This window comes from Stylophora pistillata, chromosome 1 (genome assembly GCF_964205215.1).
Source record: "Stylophora pistillata chromosome 1, jaStyPist1.2, whole genome shotgun sequence".
Taxonomy (NCBI): Eukaryota; Metazoa; Cnidaria; class Anthozoa; order Scleractinia; family Pocilloporidae; genus Stylophora; species Stylophora pistillata.
In genome coordinates this window covers 30,555,192-30,575,017 of record NC_142519.1, presented here as the reverse complement: position 1 = coordinate 30,575,017, position 19,826 = coordinate 30,555,192, and the positions used below count along the sequence as shown (strand labels likewise).

The window sequence follows — 19,826 nt, the reverse complement described above, 5'->3', positions numbered from 1 at the left end:
TATTGTGCCCTCATCTAAGGATAGTAAGCACACCTATTTTTTTTTTTTGGTTTTCTTTAATTATTGCCAGCTGCTTTGGAAGTACTTAATATATATGAGGTAACTTGCTTTTTGTTTGTTTCTCTGTTTTTTAGTTTGTTTTTACATCAGTAAGAGTCCACAATCATTTCATTTAGTGTCAGAATAGAATATTCCAAATAAATGAAACAAAAACATGAACTAGATCGAATACTGGAACTAGTTATGATTTGAATTTAATAGTTGATGTTGCACATGCAATATAGAAGACTTCTAAAAGAGTGCAAAAATTTAGGCTTCTATGAAACTATAAACCTTAACCACAACCATGTTTACTTTACTGAAAGGTGTGAAATTAGCTTCCTTGGGTGAGAGCACAGTGATTTAATATCTAGAGTAGGCACCCCTTGGCTTAATTCTTGCCTTGCACTGAACAGTAGGCAAAGTTAAAATTACATTATACAGTACATACATATATATGTATATATAAAAAGTTGTGGCAAGAAGTTAAAACTCGTTCATATTTTGAAGATGATCCATAAGCATGCAAACCAAAAAAAGGTCCCTAGTTAGTCACACCTTTATTTTAATTTACCTGTGGATATTTTGATACTTTATTTCATGTAGAGCAGGTTCAACTTAAACAACAAACATGGCAGATTTGATGTTAAGTTTATTATTTACTATTGTAAAATCAACTTGTATTCATTAAATTAATAGGTATTAAAATATTCAATTCAGTTACTAATATCAAAAATGTCTTGCTTTTTTTTTTTAGTCATGATCGCAGATAAGGATTAAGGTTTATTTTTCAGTCAATAAAGTGCGCTAGGTCAGGCTATATGAAAATTAAGGTCAGCTCAACAAGCACTTGATTATTTTGTTAAAAGTGAACTGTTGCAGTTGTGTCATAGCTTTTACAGTTGATTCATTTGGTGGATCTATTACAAAATTAATATTTAACATTTTAGGAATCTTATTTGTTCTAAACTATCAAATCAATTCATAAGAATTAATTTCTTTTAACTTAATTGTCAAGTCCATGTTAATCTTACTAGTCAACATTTAATTTGGTTATATCAACTAAGTTGAAATTATAAATTAGCCACTGTACTGTAGAGAGTCAAAAAGCTGAAGTTTCAAGTATTGGCCCTTAACTCTGACAAAGGGTTAATGCTCAAAACGTCAGCTTTTTGAATCTTCAGGGTGGCCAGTTTACAATTTCATCTTAATTGATCTACCCCCACTGACACAGCACCACAGTTTCTTTAAAAACCTCCAACCTTCATTCACTTGTGAACATTTAGTCAATTTTGATTTAAAATAGATTTCTCTGCTATAAAAAATATCACAGTATGATTGTGTTTCACAAAATTATCTGAATAGAATGAGTGAAACACAAAATTGGATACAAATTTAGCTTCAAAAAAATTATAGTATCCCACCACACTTTCACATGTTCCATGAAATGCTGCTGAGCTATTATGGTCTTGGAAAATGGACATAAGTATAGTTAACGTTATTCTTCTTACCATTTGTTTGCAAGATGAGAAAATTTTCCTTTTGTTTTTTTCCATTCCCACTAATATGAATGTCAGCTGGTAGCTATACATACGCGTGACTGTCTTGAATTCTGGAGCCGAAATGTTAGTTTTACTCATCCTCTACTCAGTCTTTTTTATCCAAACCATTTAAACATTTCCTAACAGTTATGTTCCTTTTTTGGCTAAAAATGACCAATTAAAATAGGAACGCGAAAATCTATCGAGCTTACGTAACCGAAAACTATGAAGCAGCAAGTAGGAACAAACACCCTCCGGTAAAAAAATGTACCAGAAAAAGCCAATGCTTACCTTAGGACCATTTCCTCCATCTCTTTAGCAGCGTAAAAATATTCTTTCTCCCTCTCGTGTTCTTTTTAAAATTTCAAAAAAGTCCTGAGTTCGCGACGACAAGTTTGCTAGAACATGACCACTCTCACTCGCCCCAGGCTCCCTCCCGTATTGAGCCTCGATTAGTAAATCGAGGCTCGATTGGAAAATCGAGGCACGATTGGAAAATCGAGGCTCGATTGGAAAATCGAGGCTCGGTTGCAAAATCGAGGCACGATTGCAAAATCGAGGCTCGATTGGATAATCGAGGCTCGTATGTCGAAGCTTGGCAAAACGAGGAATCGTGGTCGTTTTTGATCAGGGGCTTTTGGGCTCGTTTCCCGGAAACCGTGAATGATCCAGATTTTCTGGTATGTGATTGGTCTGTTCAGTAGACCGCGAACAAACCGCAAGGACAATGAGAAAGGAATGTAGTTCGGATGTCAGCAGCCGTTCTTTTGGGGGAGCGTTGCGTGACATCCAAAAATACGGCTGCGAGGGAGACTACTAACTATGCGAATCAAATATTTTACAATGTTACAAAATATGGCTATTTTCAATTTTCGAGACGTTGCGACGGTCCCTGCGGACTTGCAAATAATTATGGCCCATAACGCAGTCAGAAAATTATTTCGAACCAAACCAAATCTCAGTTAATAATTTGAATACACCAACAAAGTTGAAATGGCAAATTGGCCACCGTTACGATTATAAAAGCTGACGTTTTGAGCGTTAGCCCCTCGTCGGAGCGAATAGAGGAATTGTGGGTTGTGTGTTCTTTTAAAGGCAGAAAATGGAGCTACGTGATTGGTGGGAACATGGCAACGAGAAAAACACGAATAACCGTAACGGTGGCCAATTTACCATTACCGTATCTAATACCGCAGTTCAAATATATGAACTTCATATATTCATTGCATCTCATTTATCACTTTCACGGGTTTATTACGAATCAACTTAACGGCCTGCTCCCAGTTGGCTTGTTAGCTCAATTGGTAGAGCGCTGCACTAGTATCGCAGAGGTCAGTGGTTCGAGTCCCGTACAGGCCTGATTTTTTTCAGGTCCGATTTTCGCTATTGCATAAATAGCGCTATCTACTGCGAGGATCGCACATCACACGTATCTAATACTGCAGTTCAAATATATGAACTTCATATATTCATTGCATCTCATTTATCATTTTCACGGGTTTATTACGAATCAACTTAACGGCCTGCTCCCAGTTGGCTTGTTAGCTCAATTGGTAGAGCGCTGCACTAGTATCGCAGAGGTCAGTGGTTCGAGTCCCGTACAGGCCTGATTTTTTTCAGGTCTGATTTTCGCTATTGCATAAATAGCGCTATCTACTGCGAGGATCGCACATCACACTTACCATTTCAACTTTGTTGATATATTCAAATTATTTCGTTACCCCCTGCGACGCAGTGCCAAACAGTTTCTTTTGAAACTATCAGCCTTTATTCAAATCTAATTTAGTTCTTTCTTAAGTAAAGTCTTTCTGTTGACAGAGTTTCAGGCAAAATTATTTTTGACGCGAAATTGACCGGGTGGAAATAAGAGAGACAGCCTCTTAACTCTTTACGGTGGCCAATTTACAATTTCAGCTTAGTTGATATTACCAAATTACAACGTGTATTGGTTACATACATGTACTGCTTCTGAAGTAACCTGAACTATATGATTCAAGTAATCCAGTTCTACCGATTTTCACGAAAATCGTGGAAATGGAATTTCTCGGAAGAGTGTGACTTTACGCCTTGGTAGCTGGTCTGAAAGTTTTGAGCGCCCGATAAACCCCCAGCACCACAGCCCCACTATTCTAGTCTCAAAGAATACTTGGCAGAAAAAAAGAAAAACAACACTGTTCGTTGTTTTATCAGTAGTAGTAAACAAAAAAGTGTGTATCAAGTGTGGTACGACACTGCCTGTTATGAGTCGACTATGCTTTTCTACTGGCTCGCACTTACCTCCGATGTCTGGTTTGTTCCGCCTTGTTCTGTAGTAGAGTGACCTTGATCCATAGTTTGACAAGCTTCCTCCGAACCTAAGAGATCGGTTATGTTCGAAGCAAACGAGGAGCACCACGATCCTGAACACTACGGGTAGAAGGGAATATTTTGATACAAGAGTTAGAGCCATAATTCTCTTCCTCAAGAAGGAAACCGGAAGAGGCCTGGTTTTACGCGACCGAAAGACAATGCGATCAGCGGTTAATTTGAAAACAAGCAAAAAATGGCGGATGGATTTCTTGATGTAGCTGGGAGTGAAAATGAAAGTACGGAGAACAGGAAAGCTCCCCTCAATGATCATCCAGTGTTCAGGGAAATATCATTTTCAAACGGAAAAATAAATAAAATGAAAAAGGATGAAGTCAAGAGAGAACTGAAAGAGCGTGGGCTGGATTCACGGTGAGTGCAATGAAATATTTGACCTGAAATTAACTCAAACTCGGTTCAACGGCGCTGTTCTAAGCCTGACTAACGGATAAGAGAATGGGGATAAGGGAAGGATTAGGAAGGCATTAAAACGTAGTCAAAGCTCTGCCTCGCCAAATAACGCAAAATTCAGAGACCATCAATATCTCATAGAGAGAGATGATGTACTTTCCACACACTGTAATAAAATTATTGATCGAAGATAAGACAAATATCCTTCCTGCAGTTGTATATTTTTATCTACTACATGTAGATGCCCCACTTTCATCTGCGAAGAAGAGGCTTAAGTTTGAGAATCTAACAATTCTGATTCATTTTGTAGAGGGGTAAAGGAAGTTCTCCGAAAGCGTCTAAAAAATCACATAAAAAAAGAGAAGCTGGCTCAAGCTAAGCTGGTACAAGAAAAGAGAACAAACGAGGTTCATTTCTACTGTGTCATAGATTTTGAAGGAACGTGCGAGGAGAATAATCCAAACGGCTACATCCATGAGATAATTGAGTTCCCTGCAGTACTTTTGGATGCAGTTACACTGGAAAAGGTTTGTAAGCTTTGCAAGAACATCTATTTGCCAACTCTCCTTAATTTTCAGGGGGTATTAAAACGACATGTGTATTGTTCATTAAATTAAAGTAACATATACATTGTAATTGAAATGTAATGTCTGCAGTTTGTGATCAAAATGATTTTAAACTATTGTAGTTTGAATTGTTTTTTTTTTTCCTTTATTTCTGGCATCCTTGGACTTAGAAACACAAATCCAAGAAGTTTGAAAATAAAATATTTCAATGCTAATTTATTTTAGAATGCAACATTTAGAAAGCATCCAAAAATTTGCAGTTTCTCGCAGGCATTAACTATGTTGAGTAGTGGCTGCTTAATCCTGGAGTTTTTCTCTTTATGGCCTCTTAGCAACATAAAGTGTAGTATGAAAACTCTGTAGGGTCTTAATGTTGACAATTTTGGAAATTGCTTTGGTACTGCTGAAAATTATTTCTTGCCTGAAAGAAAACATCTATCACAGTGACTTTTGTTTAAACAAATCGTCTCCAGGGGAATAGGATAGGGTTGATGGGGAAGCCTTGCTTTTGAATTTTTTGCTGTGGCAATCTTTTTGGTTAGAGAGGTATTACCTTCCAAGATCAAATATATTTTAGTGATTTCTGTTACAAGAAAAAGGTACTAGAACTCATGTTGAAAGTTGAAGATTTTGCATTTTCCATCCTTGTTATTGTGATCTGCTGCTTGAGTGAAAAAAACTGATAAGAATACACTGTATTTTACTGGGGTGAACCAGATTTGCACGAAGTAATTTTCATATACATGTAGGCCATAAATGAAAACAAATGAATATTGTAAATAAACATATTAAGCTTAAAGTGTTAGGAAATCCCAAGTGGCGAAGTACAGTGTACAAAGTATACCCAATGAATTGAACTTGAAGCAAATGAGGACAAATCTGACCAGTGAGTAGTAGAGTGGAGGGCCTCAACTTGGGATCACCACCTGTAACAAGACCAGTGCCCAATACCACTTGGCTACATTTGACCAGCAGCCTTTCACCATGTATAGTTCTACTCATTCTCTAGTCAGATTACCTCCCCTCAAGAGGGCTAATTGGGAGTCTAAAAGGAATTGGCCTTGGCATTCAGTTATACTCTGTATTTCAGATAAAAGAAAATGTGGGCCACCATCAGAAATGTTTTAAACATTCAAGTCATGTGAACAAACCTAATGGTAACTCAACCAAATTTGACATTTGGGGCTAATGATTGATACTTTCAATTAGTGTTTTTAACAAGAGATCCCTTGATCCTCCCCGCTGATCTTTGAAATGCATTTCAACACGCTATGTTAGCTATTGTTTGTATTCAGGACAGGTCTTACACCAGTTTGACATAAAATTATCTCTTCAGGTGTCTGAATTTCACGAGTACTGCAAACCACAAGATAAGCCAGAACTATCTCAGTTCTGTCAGAACCTAACTGGAGTTACTCAGGTAACAAAAGTCAAAATATTAACAACATTATTATTCATTACTCATGTCCATGAGTAATTTCTTTAATCTCTATCACTAGAGTCCTGGTAAACAGTCTTGTGCTCTGATTTTTGTTTAGATAATAAGCTGAATTCTACATTATTGGTTCTTACTTACTATTGGAGGAAAAACCCATGATGTCACCATTATCAACTTTTTGCATCTTTATTACATAAAACAAACAGATTTCATGTTGCTGTGGTTCTGTTCATAAACAAATCACAGGAGACTCAGTAGTAAGAACATCAGTGAAACACTCAGCTGCACCTCATGTGCCACCTTCTTTGTTCATACCATGCTTTCAGGTCATCTTTGATCTACTGTACGTGTAAAGTGGAACCTCAATTTAATGAACCTCGATCTATATAACAAAGTCTTCAGTATAACGAAGTATACTTCAGTTTCAGCCTGGCTAAAGTTACCGTAAAATGTATGCCACAGAACCTCGATATAATAAACCCTCAATATAACAAACCAATTAACCCAGTCCCTTAGCACTTCATTAAATCGAGGTTTCACTGTACTTGTAATAATGAACAGATGCGCTGCAACATGGAATTTATTTTTTAAATGGTTCTTTAAGCATTATGAGTCTAGTTTGAGTTTATTATTAGAAAAATATTACTTATACCAGCAAAATGTGTTTTCTAAAGCATGTGATAGTGAAGAGATATTAAACATTGAGAATCTTCTAAGGTAAAAAAAAAACTTAATATCAATCAAAATGTTTCTTTCCTAGTGTATATTAAATTAGTTTCCACAGTGAATTTATATTTTTACACTAATTTTTCTCTGGACCATAGAATTAATTATATTGTAGAATGCTCTGTTAGATGGAATAAATAAACTATTACAGAAAAAAAAAATTAGTCTAGTAGCTCTGACCCTGCTATATGATCCTTCTGGGCTTAGTAACCAGTATTTACTAAAAGTAGCTGGTGGGAAACATTTGAGTGCCCAAGCGTAGTTTTAATCACTCTTTTTCAGTATACATGGAAATGAGTCAATGTTTAGAATTTTGTTCAGATCAAGACAGTTGTTTTAGTGTGTTACCTCAGTTGACCCTCTAATTCTCAAGATCTGATTGGGGTGGGGGGGGGGGGGTGGGCTATGGCCCTACCAGCCTCATCCCCTCTGAGGTCCCTGACAGTTAGACTTGTGACTGTAGTTTTGAATGTATTGTCAAGAGTCCATGGCTTGATTAGTATTTTATGTCATCTCCTTTCAGATGACTGGATTGTCTATAATGTAGGCCTTAATAACTTTTACTTACTTTCTTTTGCTGGGTAGGAAACGGTGGATAATGCTGATACATTCCCAGGAGTCCTTGACAACTTTCACCAATGGCTTAACAAACATGAACTTGGATCAGAATATAAATTTGCTGTTGTTACTGATGGGTGAGTTTACTTCTCGCACACGTTTCTTCCACTCCCTGCACTGAGTTTCGGAAAAACTGAGTTGTTACCCCAGTGACAGGTACTCGTATATACTACAAGGTAGAGAGAGACGCCGTGATGGTGTCTCGCCCAGGCAGAAATAGAGTAATGAATTTGCAGACCTTGTAGACGTTGAGCTTACGAACTCACGATGGATTTCTCAGGCCATAAACGACCCCGAAGTTTTTGGTCTGAGTTAGGGGTGGATTAAAACAGTGGGCTCATTCAAGACCGCAGATTATTAGTGGGAGGGGCCTATGAGAAAGTGGGGCTACCAGAGGTTTTATAGTAATTCCTTTCTTTATTTTCCGAATGTAGCCCTCATGATATGAAGCGGTTCTTCTCGGAACAGTGCCAACTCTGCTCCATTCTTATACCCAAGTACGCCAGAAAGTGGATTAATCTGAGAAAATTGTACAGAAATTTTTACAAAATGAAAAATGGGACTCTTGAAGACATGGTCAATAACCTTGGTTTGAAATTTGAAGGGCGGCCGCACTGTGGGATTGACGATACGCGAAACATTGCAAGAATCTTACGAAAGATGGTCCAAGATGGCTGCGAAATAAAATTTAACGAGAGTCTGTATGATAGCACCTGACTGTTGACAAACTCGGGACACTGCCATCAATTGGAAACGCCGTGAACAGGAAGCCCCTTTTTTAGCGTAAAACGTGGGGAACTAAAGAGAACCTCAGTTAGAAATTCAGTTTTCTGAGATCATGAAGAAAATAAGCGAAACAAGGCATTGATGTATCAACGAAACGTTTTCTCACTCACTGAAGAGCTTGTAATTTTAGCAAAGGGGGGGTACGTGTTATTGTGCTCATTTTTCGTTTAGAAATAATAAATGTCTTTCAACCAATCAAACGCTCAGAAGCTGTGGGTCTGGGGTTTGATTTATAGTGACAGGGACTACGGAGAGGAAAGGGCTAGGCAAGGGGCTTTATGATTAGTCCCCCCGTACATTTTTGAAAGAAACTTGTCCTGCTAAGCATGCCTGCATCCCGCTGCTTTGTTGGCTGAAACTTGTGCATCCCCCTTCTCGCTTACACACACATACTCAGACCTTGCTGCGCGGGCCCTGAGTAAAGGACTCATGTTTTCCTTGTGCTACGTGCACTGCGAAAGGAATAACAATATCATAATATATGTTGTGGTTATTCATCGTGGTAAACAAAACTTTGAAGAGATTTAATCGTTTGTCCCACGATATGGTCACTTGGGATGCGGATCGCGACGTTTCGACTGCATACTGCTCGTCTTTCTGTAAATTCTGAGTCACCTGTTAGTGGAGATAAGATGTTAGCTAGACTAAGTGGACAACTCATATACGAAGGTGTTCACGCATGACACAATTGGTCTCAGAGGTATACTGGCTTTAAGAATCCTCGGTAAACCGTACATTCTAGGCGGCTGTTTGTTTTTTGGTCCGATCTTGTTGTAGACGGCCTCGGATAGATATCCTCTTCGTTTCAAGCACTTAGTGTTCATGTTGAATTCTTGAAGGTTAGAGTGTCATCCTGTGGCTTCCTGTCTCCTGATGAAAACAACAACAGCGAACGCCGCTGACTGACTCACCATAACCCTCAGCATAGTTTGGCACGACGATTCAATATTTTCACTATCAGATATCCGTTTTGCTTCAAAGTTTACAGTGCCCAACTCAGAAAACGAGATCACGGTGCCCATCGACGTTGAAGCGTTGTTTACCAACGTTCCGATCGACGAAGCTGTACAGGCAGCTCGGCAGAAACTGGAAAACGATCCCAGCCTGTCTAACCGCACGACACTAGCACCTAGTCAGATCACCGACCTCCTAAATTTCGTATTGAGATCTAGGTACTTCGAGTACAATGGATCAATTTACGAGCAGACAGAGGGCGCAGCTGTAGACAGCCCGGTTTCCGCTGTCATCGCTAACCTACATGAAGAGTTTTGAAGAACAAACAGTAACATCATCACCCTACAAACCCAGTATCTATAAACGCTTCCTAGACGACACCTATACCATCTTGGCCCATAACAGTTTAGAAAGCTTCCCACAACATTTAAACCACCAATAGCCCTTCATTCGCTTCGCTATGGAGACGGAAAGAAACAACAAACTCGCCTTCCTCGACTCCGCAGTTACAAGAGAACCCGTTTGACGCCTTACCACCGACATCTACAGGAAGCCGACACACACTGACCAATACTTAGCCTATGATTCTCGCCATCCGCAATTGGTAAAGCGCGCTATTGTCAAATGCCTTTACGAGCGCACGAAACATCTCGTAATAAAACTCTCGGTTATCTACAATGCCGGAGAAGGAACATCTGTCTTCCGTTCTTGTTTCTAATGGTTGTCTTTCCTTCTTCGTGCAGAGGGTAACCAAAACTAAGACACCGACCGCTAGCCCTGAACCCCCTACCGAGTTCAGATCCACTGAGGTCCTGCCCTACGTCAAAGGCCTCTCCGAACAATTTCGCCGCTTTCTACAACAACAAGGCATATGCGCTATTTTCAAGTCAGGGGCTACGCTACAGTCACATCTAGTACACCTAAAGGATGCCGTCTACCCTGTTGGCTAAACAGGGTGGCGTAGTATACAGGATTCTTATTGAGTGTGGAAAGGTTTACATCGGCTAAACTGGCAGACCTAGGCAAAAGAGAATCAAGGATCACTACAGGGATATCCCATTCGCTAAGACAAAGACCTGCATCGTCTCAGACTATCCCCACAACACCGGACACTGCCCGCCCTGGAACGAAGTAAAGTTTGTTGATTGTGATCCCCATTTTTATACACACAGGGTGAAAGAGGAAACTCATATAAGACTTCACCCTAACAACATTAACAATCCTGGCAGAGTTGAAGTGAAATTCCAGAGGTCTGGGAGAGCTGGAGAGCCGTGCGGCCGCGGTCTGCAGAGGGAACCTGATCCGAAAGATGCGCCAATCACAGTCGGGGATTCCATCTAATCACAGCTCAGCACAACAGCACGTAGGTAACGCGTACTCAGTTGATCTCATCGCCTGAAGGAGACTAGCAGTATTTTTTGGTAACAATATAAGTAGTTTTTGCTTCTCTAAGTACGCTACTCGATTTTCATTTTAGTTTAGCTGAAACATTACCCGATATAATCTGTTTTTAGTGAAATCCGACACTCTAATAGATACAAACGCAGAGATCGATAGATACAATTGCGATGCTGAAATCCTCGCTGAGGTGCTGTTTTCGGTGGGCTATCATGACAGAATTCATCCTTATCAGTTTATATGTTAATTGTAAAGGATACCAGCTTCTGGAACCAGACGAATGTAAATGGGGAAAGTATATTTCTTATCGAGATGACTCGTTCTGTGAAGAGGACAGAGAAAGTAGAGGTGAGTGTGCTTGTACGGTTTACATTAGTTCGTATTTAGGTTTCTCTGAAGAGCTTTTGCATTCTTTTTGAATCGCTTCCTTCAACTGCCTAGCTGGAATGTACACTTACACCGCTGAATTTATTCTGGCCAAAACGAAAACTGCACAAGAGCAAAATATATCAATCAAAATCACTTAACGCTGAAATATCGACATCATAATATTTGTAAATCCGTTTCTTTTGCTCTTGGAAATTTCATGGAAAAAATTAACTTCTGATGGTATTATCTGCCATGCGGAGCATAAAATCTTTTCGCCTTGTCGGTAATTCATTTCATTTTGGTTTCCGGTATGAAAGCGAAAATATAAAGACTTTGAGCAAATCAAGAAACAGTTTTGATATGCAAATCTCATCTCCATATATGAAGAATAGTTGTATTTCTTGACAGTGGAGCGTTTCGATGAATTTTAATATGATCCCATCGCTAGATTAGTTATATCGGACAAGTTTCATCTTATAAATACGTATTTTCAGACCCACATATTAATTCACAGTCATTAAACCTTTGGTTGAGTTTATATGCAATCTCACATCCGACACTTTCATTTTTTAAGTATTTTGATTCTTAGAAGGCCGCTTTAAGCAGGTCAAACTAAAACCCGTCAATAACTCATTTGATTTGTTTTTCAGTTGTGCCAGAAAAACTTAGACCAACGAATATCGATAAGGCTATTGCCTACAGATGTACAAGTGAGATTTTGATACCCAATATCACATTATACAGATCATTTTCACCCCAGCAAGAACGAAATGTGCTTATGGAGATTTATAATCTAACAGCTGGTCACAAGTGGAATAACAACACTCACTGGGGAAACGACTCAGTACCACACTGTTCTTGGCACGGAATAAAATGCGATATCACCAATAGCCATGTTATTAGTATCACTTTGATAAACAACAACTTAAATGGAACCCTTCCGAAAAGCCTGTGGAAGCTTCGTAATCTACAGATTTTGTGCATTGGCACCAATGCTGAGTTATCAGGCAATCTCAATGAAATTTTGTCTGCCAACATGACCAATTTACGCACTCTTCATCTCCCTTTTAACAAGTTATCTGGTAAGATTCCTGATGAAATTTTACCATCGATGAAGTCACTGGAAATAGTCCAGCTTTGCTGTCAGTTGAGGGATGGCTTTTTTGGTGAAATTCCAAAAGACATTGGGAACTTGACGCAATTACAAGTTCTCGGTCTCGGGGGAAGCAGATTGACAGGTTCAATACCGAAGAGCATTTCAAAATTGAAAAAACTTTGGTTTTTGGATCTTAAAAGTGCAAAATCCCTAAGTGGAGGCTTTGCGAACCTTTTCAATCTGTCGTCTCTACGATATATGCACCTGTCACGGGCTGGATTAAACGGAACTTTGCCCGACGATTTTGGACTTTATTATCCTGCCATGGTTGAGTGTCTCTTGCCAGGAAATCGTTTCACTGGAAACATTCCGCCAACTTTGGGTAACATGACTCACTTACGATATTTGAATTTTGCCAGAAACAATTTTTCTGGAAAAATACCCAGAAATATCGGCTCAGTTTCCTCTCGTGATATTGTCGACTTAAGTGGAAATCAATTAACATCGTTTGAGGAAGGGATCAAGTTTAATGATCTGGAGGTACTAATCCTTGCTGGTAATAAGAATCTCACCCACAGTTTTAATTCCTTGCTAGTCGCACTAGAATCATCAAGAAAATCTCTACGTATTCTGAACATAGGTGAGTGTAATTTTTATGGCATCATTCCAACTGAACTGTGGATATTTGAGAATTTGATTTCCGTGGATTTAAAGAAGAACAGCCTAAAAGGAGAGCTTCCGTGGGCCTTTCATATCTTGTACTTCCTCCATGATCTTGATGTTTCAGCGAACAACCTTTCTGGACAAATCCCTGGAAATTATGCAGACTTACCTTCCTTGAAACTCTTAGACGTTTCCAAAAATCCTTCAATGCATAATAACGAAGAAGAACATGGAATATTGCCAAAGTATATGAAGGTTGATTTTGTAACTTTGACGTACAGGAACCCAATTGACAAGTTTAAATGTCCAAATATCGGCCTTAATGACAACACACTGGTGATTTTGGATCCCAGCTATTATTTTTACCGTCTTTGCATTTGCGATAGAGGATATTATGGCTCTGGGAAAACCTGTCTACCCTGCATGGAAGGTGGAACTTGTAAGGATGAGAAACCTCCTTCTCAGAATATGACAATCAAAAGAGGACATTGGCCTTCATCACGTGATCAGAACGTGACTCATCTGGTTAGCTGTTCACAAGCTTTGGGCACCAGCCCTCACGTGAGAACACCCTGCAATCCATCAGGTAATTGTCGCTGCTGGATTGACACAGACCGCAGTCCCTCCACCATTTGCAACAAATCGTGCCTCTGCCTGACAGGGAGTAAAGATCGATTTTGTTCACTTTGTGAACATGGATTTTACAAACAAGGAATCATTTGCCATGCTTGTCCTCAAAGTAATACTAGTGTCTTCATCCTGGCTGCACTTGCTGTCCTGACTATCATTTTGATGACTCTCGGCTTTTGCCTTTACGAGGAAAAGCGCTTTTTCTCTACAGTTTTAGTTTTTACTCAAATAATAATCTTAGCATTACTAGCCGTTTTCCACATAATTCCTGCATGGCTACTTGAACTCAATGCAATAGCCCTCTTTATAGGTTTAGCTGAAAGAGGAAGGGCTGCACGAGGAATTCTGAAGATCAGTGTTTATTATTTTCAAACTCTGGACGCTTTGATCTCCTGCACCAACATTTGGCCACCTCGAGTTCTTAAAATTCAACGATACATCAGCAACGTGTTTAACTTTCATTTCTCTGGCCTGGCTTGTGAGTTTCCTAACTTGTTTACTCCACTCGGTGAACTTGGATCTCTTATTCTCCTACCTGTTATTTGCATCCTCTGCATTTGGTCGTACTTTGGTCTTGTTTGCCTCATGGGTGGTATTCTTAACGTTCACAATTTGCAAGAAAGACGACTACGACTACGAAATACCTGTTTGCAACTTTCCATTGTGTCCCTCAATGTCACATATTTTCCCATTGTAAAGAAAACCGCCTCAGTCTTAGCTCCTTGTGCAAAGGACAACAACTACCATTACCTGAGGGAAGCACCATGGATGGAGTGTGAAGGTCCTGTCTACACCATGCTACAGGTGCTAGGCTGGCTTTCGCTAGGACTTTATGCGATGGGTGTGCCGTTTGGAGTTTTCCTTCCTCTTTTACGAAACAATAAGGTCGCCATAAGATACGAGCTGCCCCAGCAAGACCAAGAAAGTTTGGACAGTTGGCTCGGTTCCATCTACTTGCCATACAAGAAAGAATTCCGTTCCTGTTTTGAGATCATCTTTCTTCTAAGGCGGATGCTGATCGCTTTCGCGTTGTCCCTCATTACTCGTTCATCGTCCTTTCAGACAATAGCTGTTTGCTTTGTTTTGCTGGTTTCCCTTTGCTTTCAGTTGCTCTTTAAACCATATATTGATTCTTACCAAAAGTTTCCATTAGAAAATACAGCAGAGGCTTTGGTTCTTCTGACCCTTCATTTCTCTTTCATGAACGTAAGGTATGCAGCTCGGAACCCCGCCTCATCCACACCCATTGTTTGGATGATCGTAGTGGTGAACGTGGTTCTTGTCTTTGGCATGGTGATGTCAATGATTGTTCTTCTTGGCCGATCGCATGCAGCGGAGAATGCCACCATGCGAGTCCACTTAAGGGCGACTGATGAAGATGATTTGACACTCCCTCTTTTAGATGATGGAGCTTATAATGACTGAAAAACTTGGTTAAGAGACCGATGTTTACCCTCGGATATCTCAATTTTATTCAGATCATTATTAAGCAGGTGAGAGTACTGAAGAGTACTGACTTTGAATCGATTTACATGGAGACCCTGAGTGACGCGTGGCATAGACATGTTTAATTGACGTATCCGTGTAAGATGTAGAACGTCGATCGCTAGATAAGCTCAAGGTTAAAACTCTTTGACTAAAAACGAATCGTGTTTAGAGACTTGAAAGGATAACTGTTCATAGGACTTCTGTTGCCTTGTATTGAATTCAGCTTTAAATAGCAAGAGTAACATAAATGGTAACACGATTTGTTAAGGGAGTTTTGGGTCGGAATAAGCCATACATACGATTAAGCAGAAAGAGAGAAGCTCGTATTGTTTTTGAAAAGGTAGCAGCAGCAACTTGAAAACGTCGCTGAGGTATTCTTATGAAGCGAATAAGCAAATATCTCCAACTGTTTTAACATCCACACCTCCTTCCAAATAGAACTTCGTGCAAATACAGCACACCTAATTCAAAGAGTGATCTTCACACGCCATTTTTTGTTGGGTGCGACAGCGTACGGGTGTAACTGCTCTGTTTAAGGAAAAACGTTACTTTTCAACTGTATAGGATTTTTTAAATAATAGAATGTTACTAGCGGTGACCAACTATATATGTAGCTTGCAAATGTTAAAAGCTTGCGATTTATAAAAAAAAGAGATATTTTCATTTCAAATTAAGAAGTATTTGGTGTTATGAATTAAAATGTAAACAAATTGAATCAGGTCCACGTTTTTAAAGGTATCCTGTTATCCTTTATCCTTCATTTCTCTACTAGGGTAGATAAATCATTTAAGATATTGAAATATGTAAACCTAAAATTTTACTTTTTATTTGCCCAAATAAGATAGTCTTACGTAGAAATTTACCTAATCATTTGGTCAGAAATCGTATCATTTATGTTCTTGACATATGGAAGTGATATTCACTTACCAGGGCTTAATTGAAGTTTAGGTCAAACCACTTTCAGAAATTCCGGATCGCCAAATTACCATCAAAAAAAGGCCATTGATGTACGAAAAATTTTCCAATATGATATTATATTGAATCTGTTTTTCGAAACGCTATCCACAAGGTTTGGTCACCACTTTTTACAACAACACTTCGATGTAACTTTATTCCCAATAACACTTCAGAATCAACAAAAGCTGTTCTCACCTTTACAATTATGCCATTTTTATATAGTTTTTTACCATCATTGTACATTATTGAAAAATTAAGGTTTTTCTTAAGCTTTTATCCTTTAAAAATCATAAATAACGCAGATGCCTCTCAAGATTTCTACACTAGGGCTGATTGGACCTGCAAACTGTTAACTTCACTCGGTCTTTGCTAGACGTTCTAGAGACTTGTATATCTTCTGGTGACCATTCATTTGATATGTAACAGTATTATTTCCATTTTAGGTGATTGAGTTGTCAATATGCACTCGAAAACCATGCCTATAATTCAAAAAAATAAAGTTACAGTGCATGTTTATCTCTTTCATCTATATATATGATTTCTTTGTGTTCATATTTATCCTAGGGTCTGCAATGCGTTTATTATCCAAGCATAACAGTACCATGTCAGAAAAAGAATATAATCTTAACTGCGTCGACCTTTTAAGAGAAAAATCGGTTCAAATACAAATTATACATATTCCAAGCTGATGTTACTGAGTTAAATACAAAAAAAAACAAAAGGGAGTCTGCATCTCACAGAAGGTCTTGTGATTCATGAATCATTACTCTTTTAATCCAAATTTAACGAAATTTTGATCAGATAATTTGATCTATAAGCTGAGATAATTTGTTATTCTCCAACGCACGCCACTAAATGCTCATGAAACCAACTTTACCATACCTTCTAAAAATGAGGCTTGTACGCTAATAAATGCTCTCGTAGCTTGATTAGATAGACAACATTTGCTTGTTAAAGCCAAGGTGTCTAGTTCGAGTCCAAGGAGATTAAGTCAGCGTCTTTTTTCTTTTCTTTATTGTTTATATGTTTTTCTTTTCTTAATCTGTTCCAACAGATACCGTATTCTAGCTGCCCAAAGTTCAATAGTTGCTTTTTTACTCTACAGTCTTTCTAAACGTATTCCATCTGTTTTATTTTGTTTCAGACATTCACACTTAGGCGGCCATGTCTGCCATTAAAAGTCATACACACTATTTCATTCTAAAAGCAAATTAACGCGTCCAACACCATTCTTCTCTTTGACTTGTAATTGGCTACCTTTAAAAGCGCGGGAATTAATTATGTGACGTAAATTTAAGTGATTGGCTGTTGCTGCTGAAGCACGTGTATGCAAATTTAAGAAATCACACTAAACCACGCTAGTCGTCGATGTGTGGGGACGTAGGTTTCTGCTACTGAACATTTGGATGTACTCTTCATCAAAAAGATGGATTTATGGAATGAGACTTGAAGCCATGAGCTAATATCAAAGGTAGGCATCATTTATGATAAATTTGGTCTTTAGTTTGTCCAGAACTGTAACGTTATACCTAAGTATAAGGAGTAAGGCAAAGAATTCCTTCGATTTAGAGTTAATGTGTGCATGTTCGTTCCGAGCTTCGGTCGGTTCATTGTTTAAACAAAATTCACCGGTAGTTTAACCTCGAGAATACACTTGTTAGGCAAAATGATCTACATTAAGTGTTACACTTGCGTCGAAAAACTGAACAGCGAAATGTTCTGAACTCAGTTCGCAACCTAAAACCGAACACGTTGCACCAACTTTCTTGGTCAGATTCCATAAAGTGTATTGTTCTGAAATTCTTTTACGTTCCTGATCAACTTCACTCATTCGTTTATATCCTACAAGAACAAACACTGCACTATTAAGCGTAGAATTATAAACTCTGGTTATAAGGAAAATATTCGTTAGAGTCCAGTCTTGCGTAGGGTGAACCAAAGGGCGTCATTGAAAGAGCGCTCGTTATACAGAATGTAATCATTATATTTAACTCTAAGTTTGGCTTTGGAATGTATTCAGTTACTGATCTTTGGATTATTCTCTTTAATTTATAGGGACGTTACCGTTATGAAGAAAAAGGAAGGACGAGACTACATGGTCAGGGGAAGAAACTAGAATCAGTGAAGAATGAAAACATTGGTCGTCAAAGATAAGAACTTTCGACTCTTTTCAGTAACAAATTCATAAAAATGCTGGCTGTAAAGTGATCTAAATTCCAACAGGATCTTGTGATTTTGGCTTTATTTATTCGAATTGTTTGTTTCTATTGATTTCCCACCAAAAAGAAAAGACTGAGAGACAATGAATGATTGAAACGTAGCTCTTAAAGCATTTGATGCCAGCCATCGTTTTTGGAAATAGCCCACAAAGATACACGACTGACGTAAGTAGGATTGTAGACGCTGAGCGATCGGGTCATCCATACCGAGTTTTTGAATAATTTAGTCAAATTCGAAAACAAGTTAACACCATGGTTATCATGCTATTAAATTTGGCAAGTAAAACGCTCGTAAGAACAGTATAAATAAAAACTCGCGCGGTATTTTCATTTTCTGCTCCTGATCGCTCGTCGTCTCAGTAAGCACATGTTTTGTCCCAACACCCACACCACTTCAATTACTACGGAGGAGATATCTTTTAATGTGGCACTGTGAGACAAGTCCGAATTCGAGAAGACAAAGCCGAAAGCTCGTACCCTTTTAAATTAATTACTTGTACTTTTGATTTGGATTTCCTCGTAAAACCGTTTGATTTGCCCTCGATTTATGCCGTATAGCTTAAGAAACTAAAGGCTTTTTCAAAACAATTTAAATCGTTTAATTAGAATTATTGCAAGCTTTTCCTTCATGTTAATTCACTATCATTGTCTCGGAAACAACGACGCATTATAAAATTAAAAGAAAAGATTCAGATTCCCCGGAAAGAAAAGGCAAGCAAATTTGCGTAATTTATCAACATACAGAGGCGCGAACGAATAGTCGATCTACAGTCGAAGAATTTTGAATTTGGACTGTTCTCAGTTTATGAAATTTATCATAAAAAGTTTCAAATTAACCTTGAAGAAAAAAATCAGAGTTTTTCGCTCTCCACGGCTGAAGAGATTTAACTTAAAGTTTGGTACTTGAAATTAAATTTGAATTTATCTAAGAATTTTGGAAAACAGAAATCAGATTTTTGCGATGTTAACATCGATCTGAGGAAATGCTATTGAAGAATTTTAGGTTTAAAACTTATTAGGAGTATAATTTTTCCTTTTTAATGGGGGAGGATCTTAGATCTCTGGTCTTAAATTTGGATTTTTGTTTTTTTTTTGAATTTGGGAAAACTATCAATTAAAATCAAAGTCTCGCAATATTCAAGGCTAGAGAAAAAATTAAAAAAAAAAGTCATAAAAAAGAGTGAAATTTGCATCCGAGAATTTGGAGAAATCAAAAAAAGCTTCGCACCACCCAAGGCTGGGGAAATTCATTTTTGGCACTAATTTTGGAATCTACTTAGCACCATAAAATGTTTAAATTCTAAATCCGAGGATTGTTGCGCTGATTAGGAGATCATGTTGATTATCGTTGTTTCGTTTGTTTTGGAAGTCAAATTTTTTTCAAGAAGAATTGCAAAATAATTGATACGAGTCTATAAAATTCTCAAATGTAGTTCTTACTTCGGAATAATATCGAAAAATGGGCAAAATTGTTTTGAAATCCAGAAATTTGTTCGCCTATTGCTCAAGGATAAGTTTCTTCTTAATTTCATTTAACTCGTTTACTTAAGAGATCTTCAAACCTGAAAATTCGAAATGCTT

At 38.2% G+C, this 19,826-nt stretch overlaps 3 protein-coding genes and 1 pseudogene across 3 annotated transcripts in view; 3 read left to right on the top strand and 1 right to left on the bottom strand.

Moving 5' to 3' along the window:
* The window catches only part of LOC111331773 (putative leucine-rich repeat-containing protein DDB_G0281931), an 81,393-nt gene extending 77,317 nt beyond the window's left edge, over positions 1–4,076 (bottom strand). The window contains exon 1 of the mRNA XM_022936947.2: positions 3,858–4,076. Coding sequence (XP_022792682.2) covers positions 3,858–4,029 — 172 coding nt within the window. The 5' untranslated portion in view covers positions 4,030–4,076. The remainder of the gene's footprint in view (positions 1–3,857) is intronic.
* A 22-nt stretch (positions 4,077–4,098) lies between these two features.
* Positions 4,099–8,671, top strand: LOC111331793 (3'-5' exoribonuclease 1-like). The gene is made up of 5 exons (XM_022936979.2): positions 4,099–4,298; positions 4,648–4,864; positions 6,240–6,323; positions 7,653–7,762; positions 8,120–8,671. Exons 1-5 carry the CDS (start codon positions 4,123–4,125, stop codon positions 8,400–8,402), a joined length of 870 nt encoding a protein of 289 aa, XP_022792714.2. The 5' UTR covers positions 4,099–4,122; the 3' UTR covers positions 8,403–8,671.
* An 803-nt stretch (positions 8,672–9,474) lies between these two features.
* LOC148742066 (uncharacterized) lies at positions 9,475–10,766 on the top strand (annotated as a pseudogene).
* A 74-nt stretch (positions 10,767–10,840) lies between these two features.
* On the top strand, positions 10,841–16,551 carry LOC111331808 (putative leucine-rich repeat-containing protein DDB_G0281931). Its single transcript, XM_022936999.2, has 2 exons — positions 10,841–11,171; positions 11,843–16,551. The coding sequence occupies exons 1-2, from the start codon at positions 10,994–10,996 to the stop codon at positions 15,004–15,006; spliced, it is 3,342 nt and encodes a 1,113-aa protein (XP_022792734.2). The 5' UTR covers positions 10,841–10,993; the 3' UTR covers positions 15,007–16,551.
* The last annotated feature ends 3,275 nt before the right edge of the window (positions 16,552–19,826 follow it).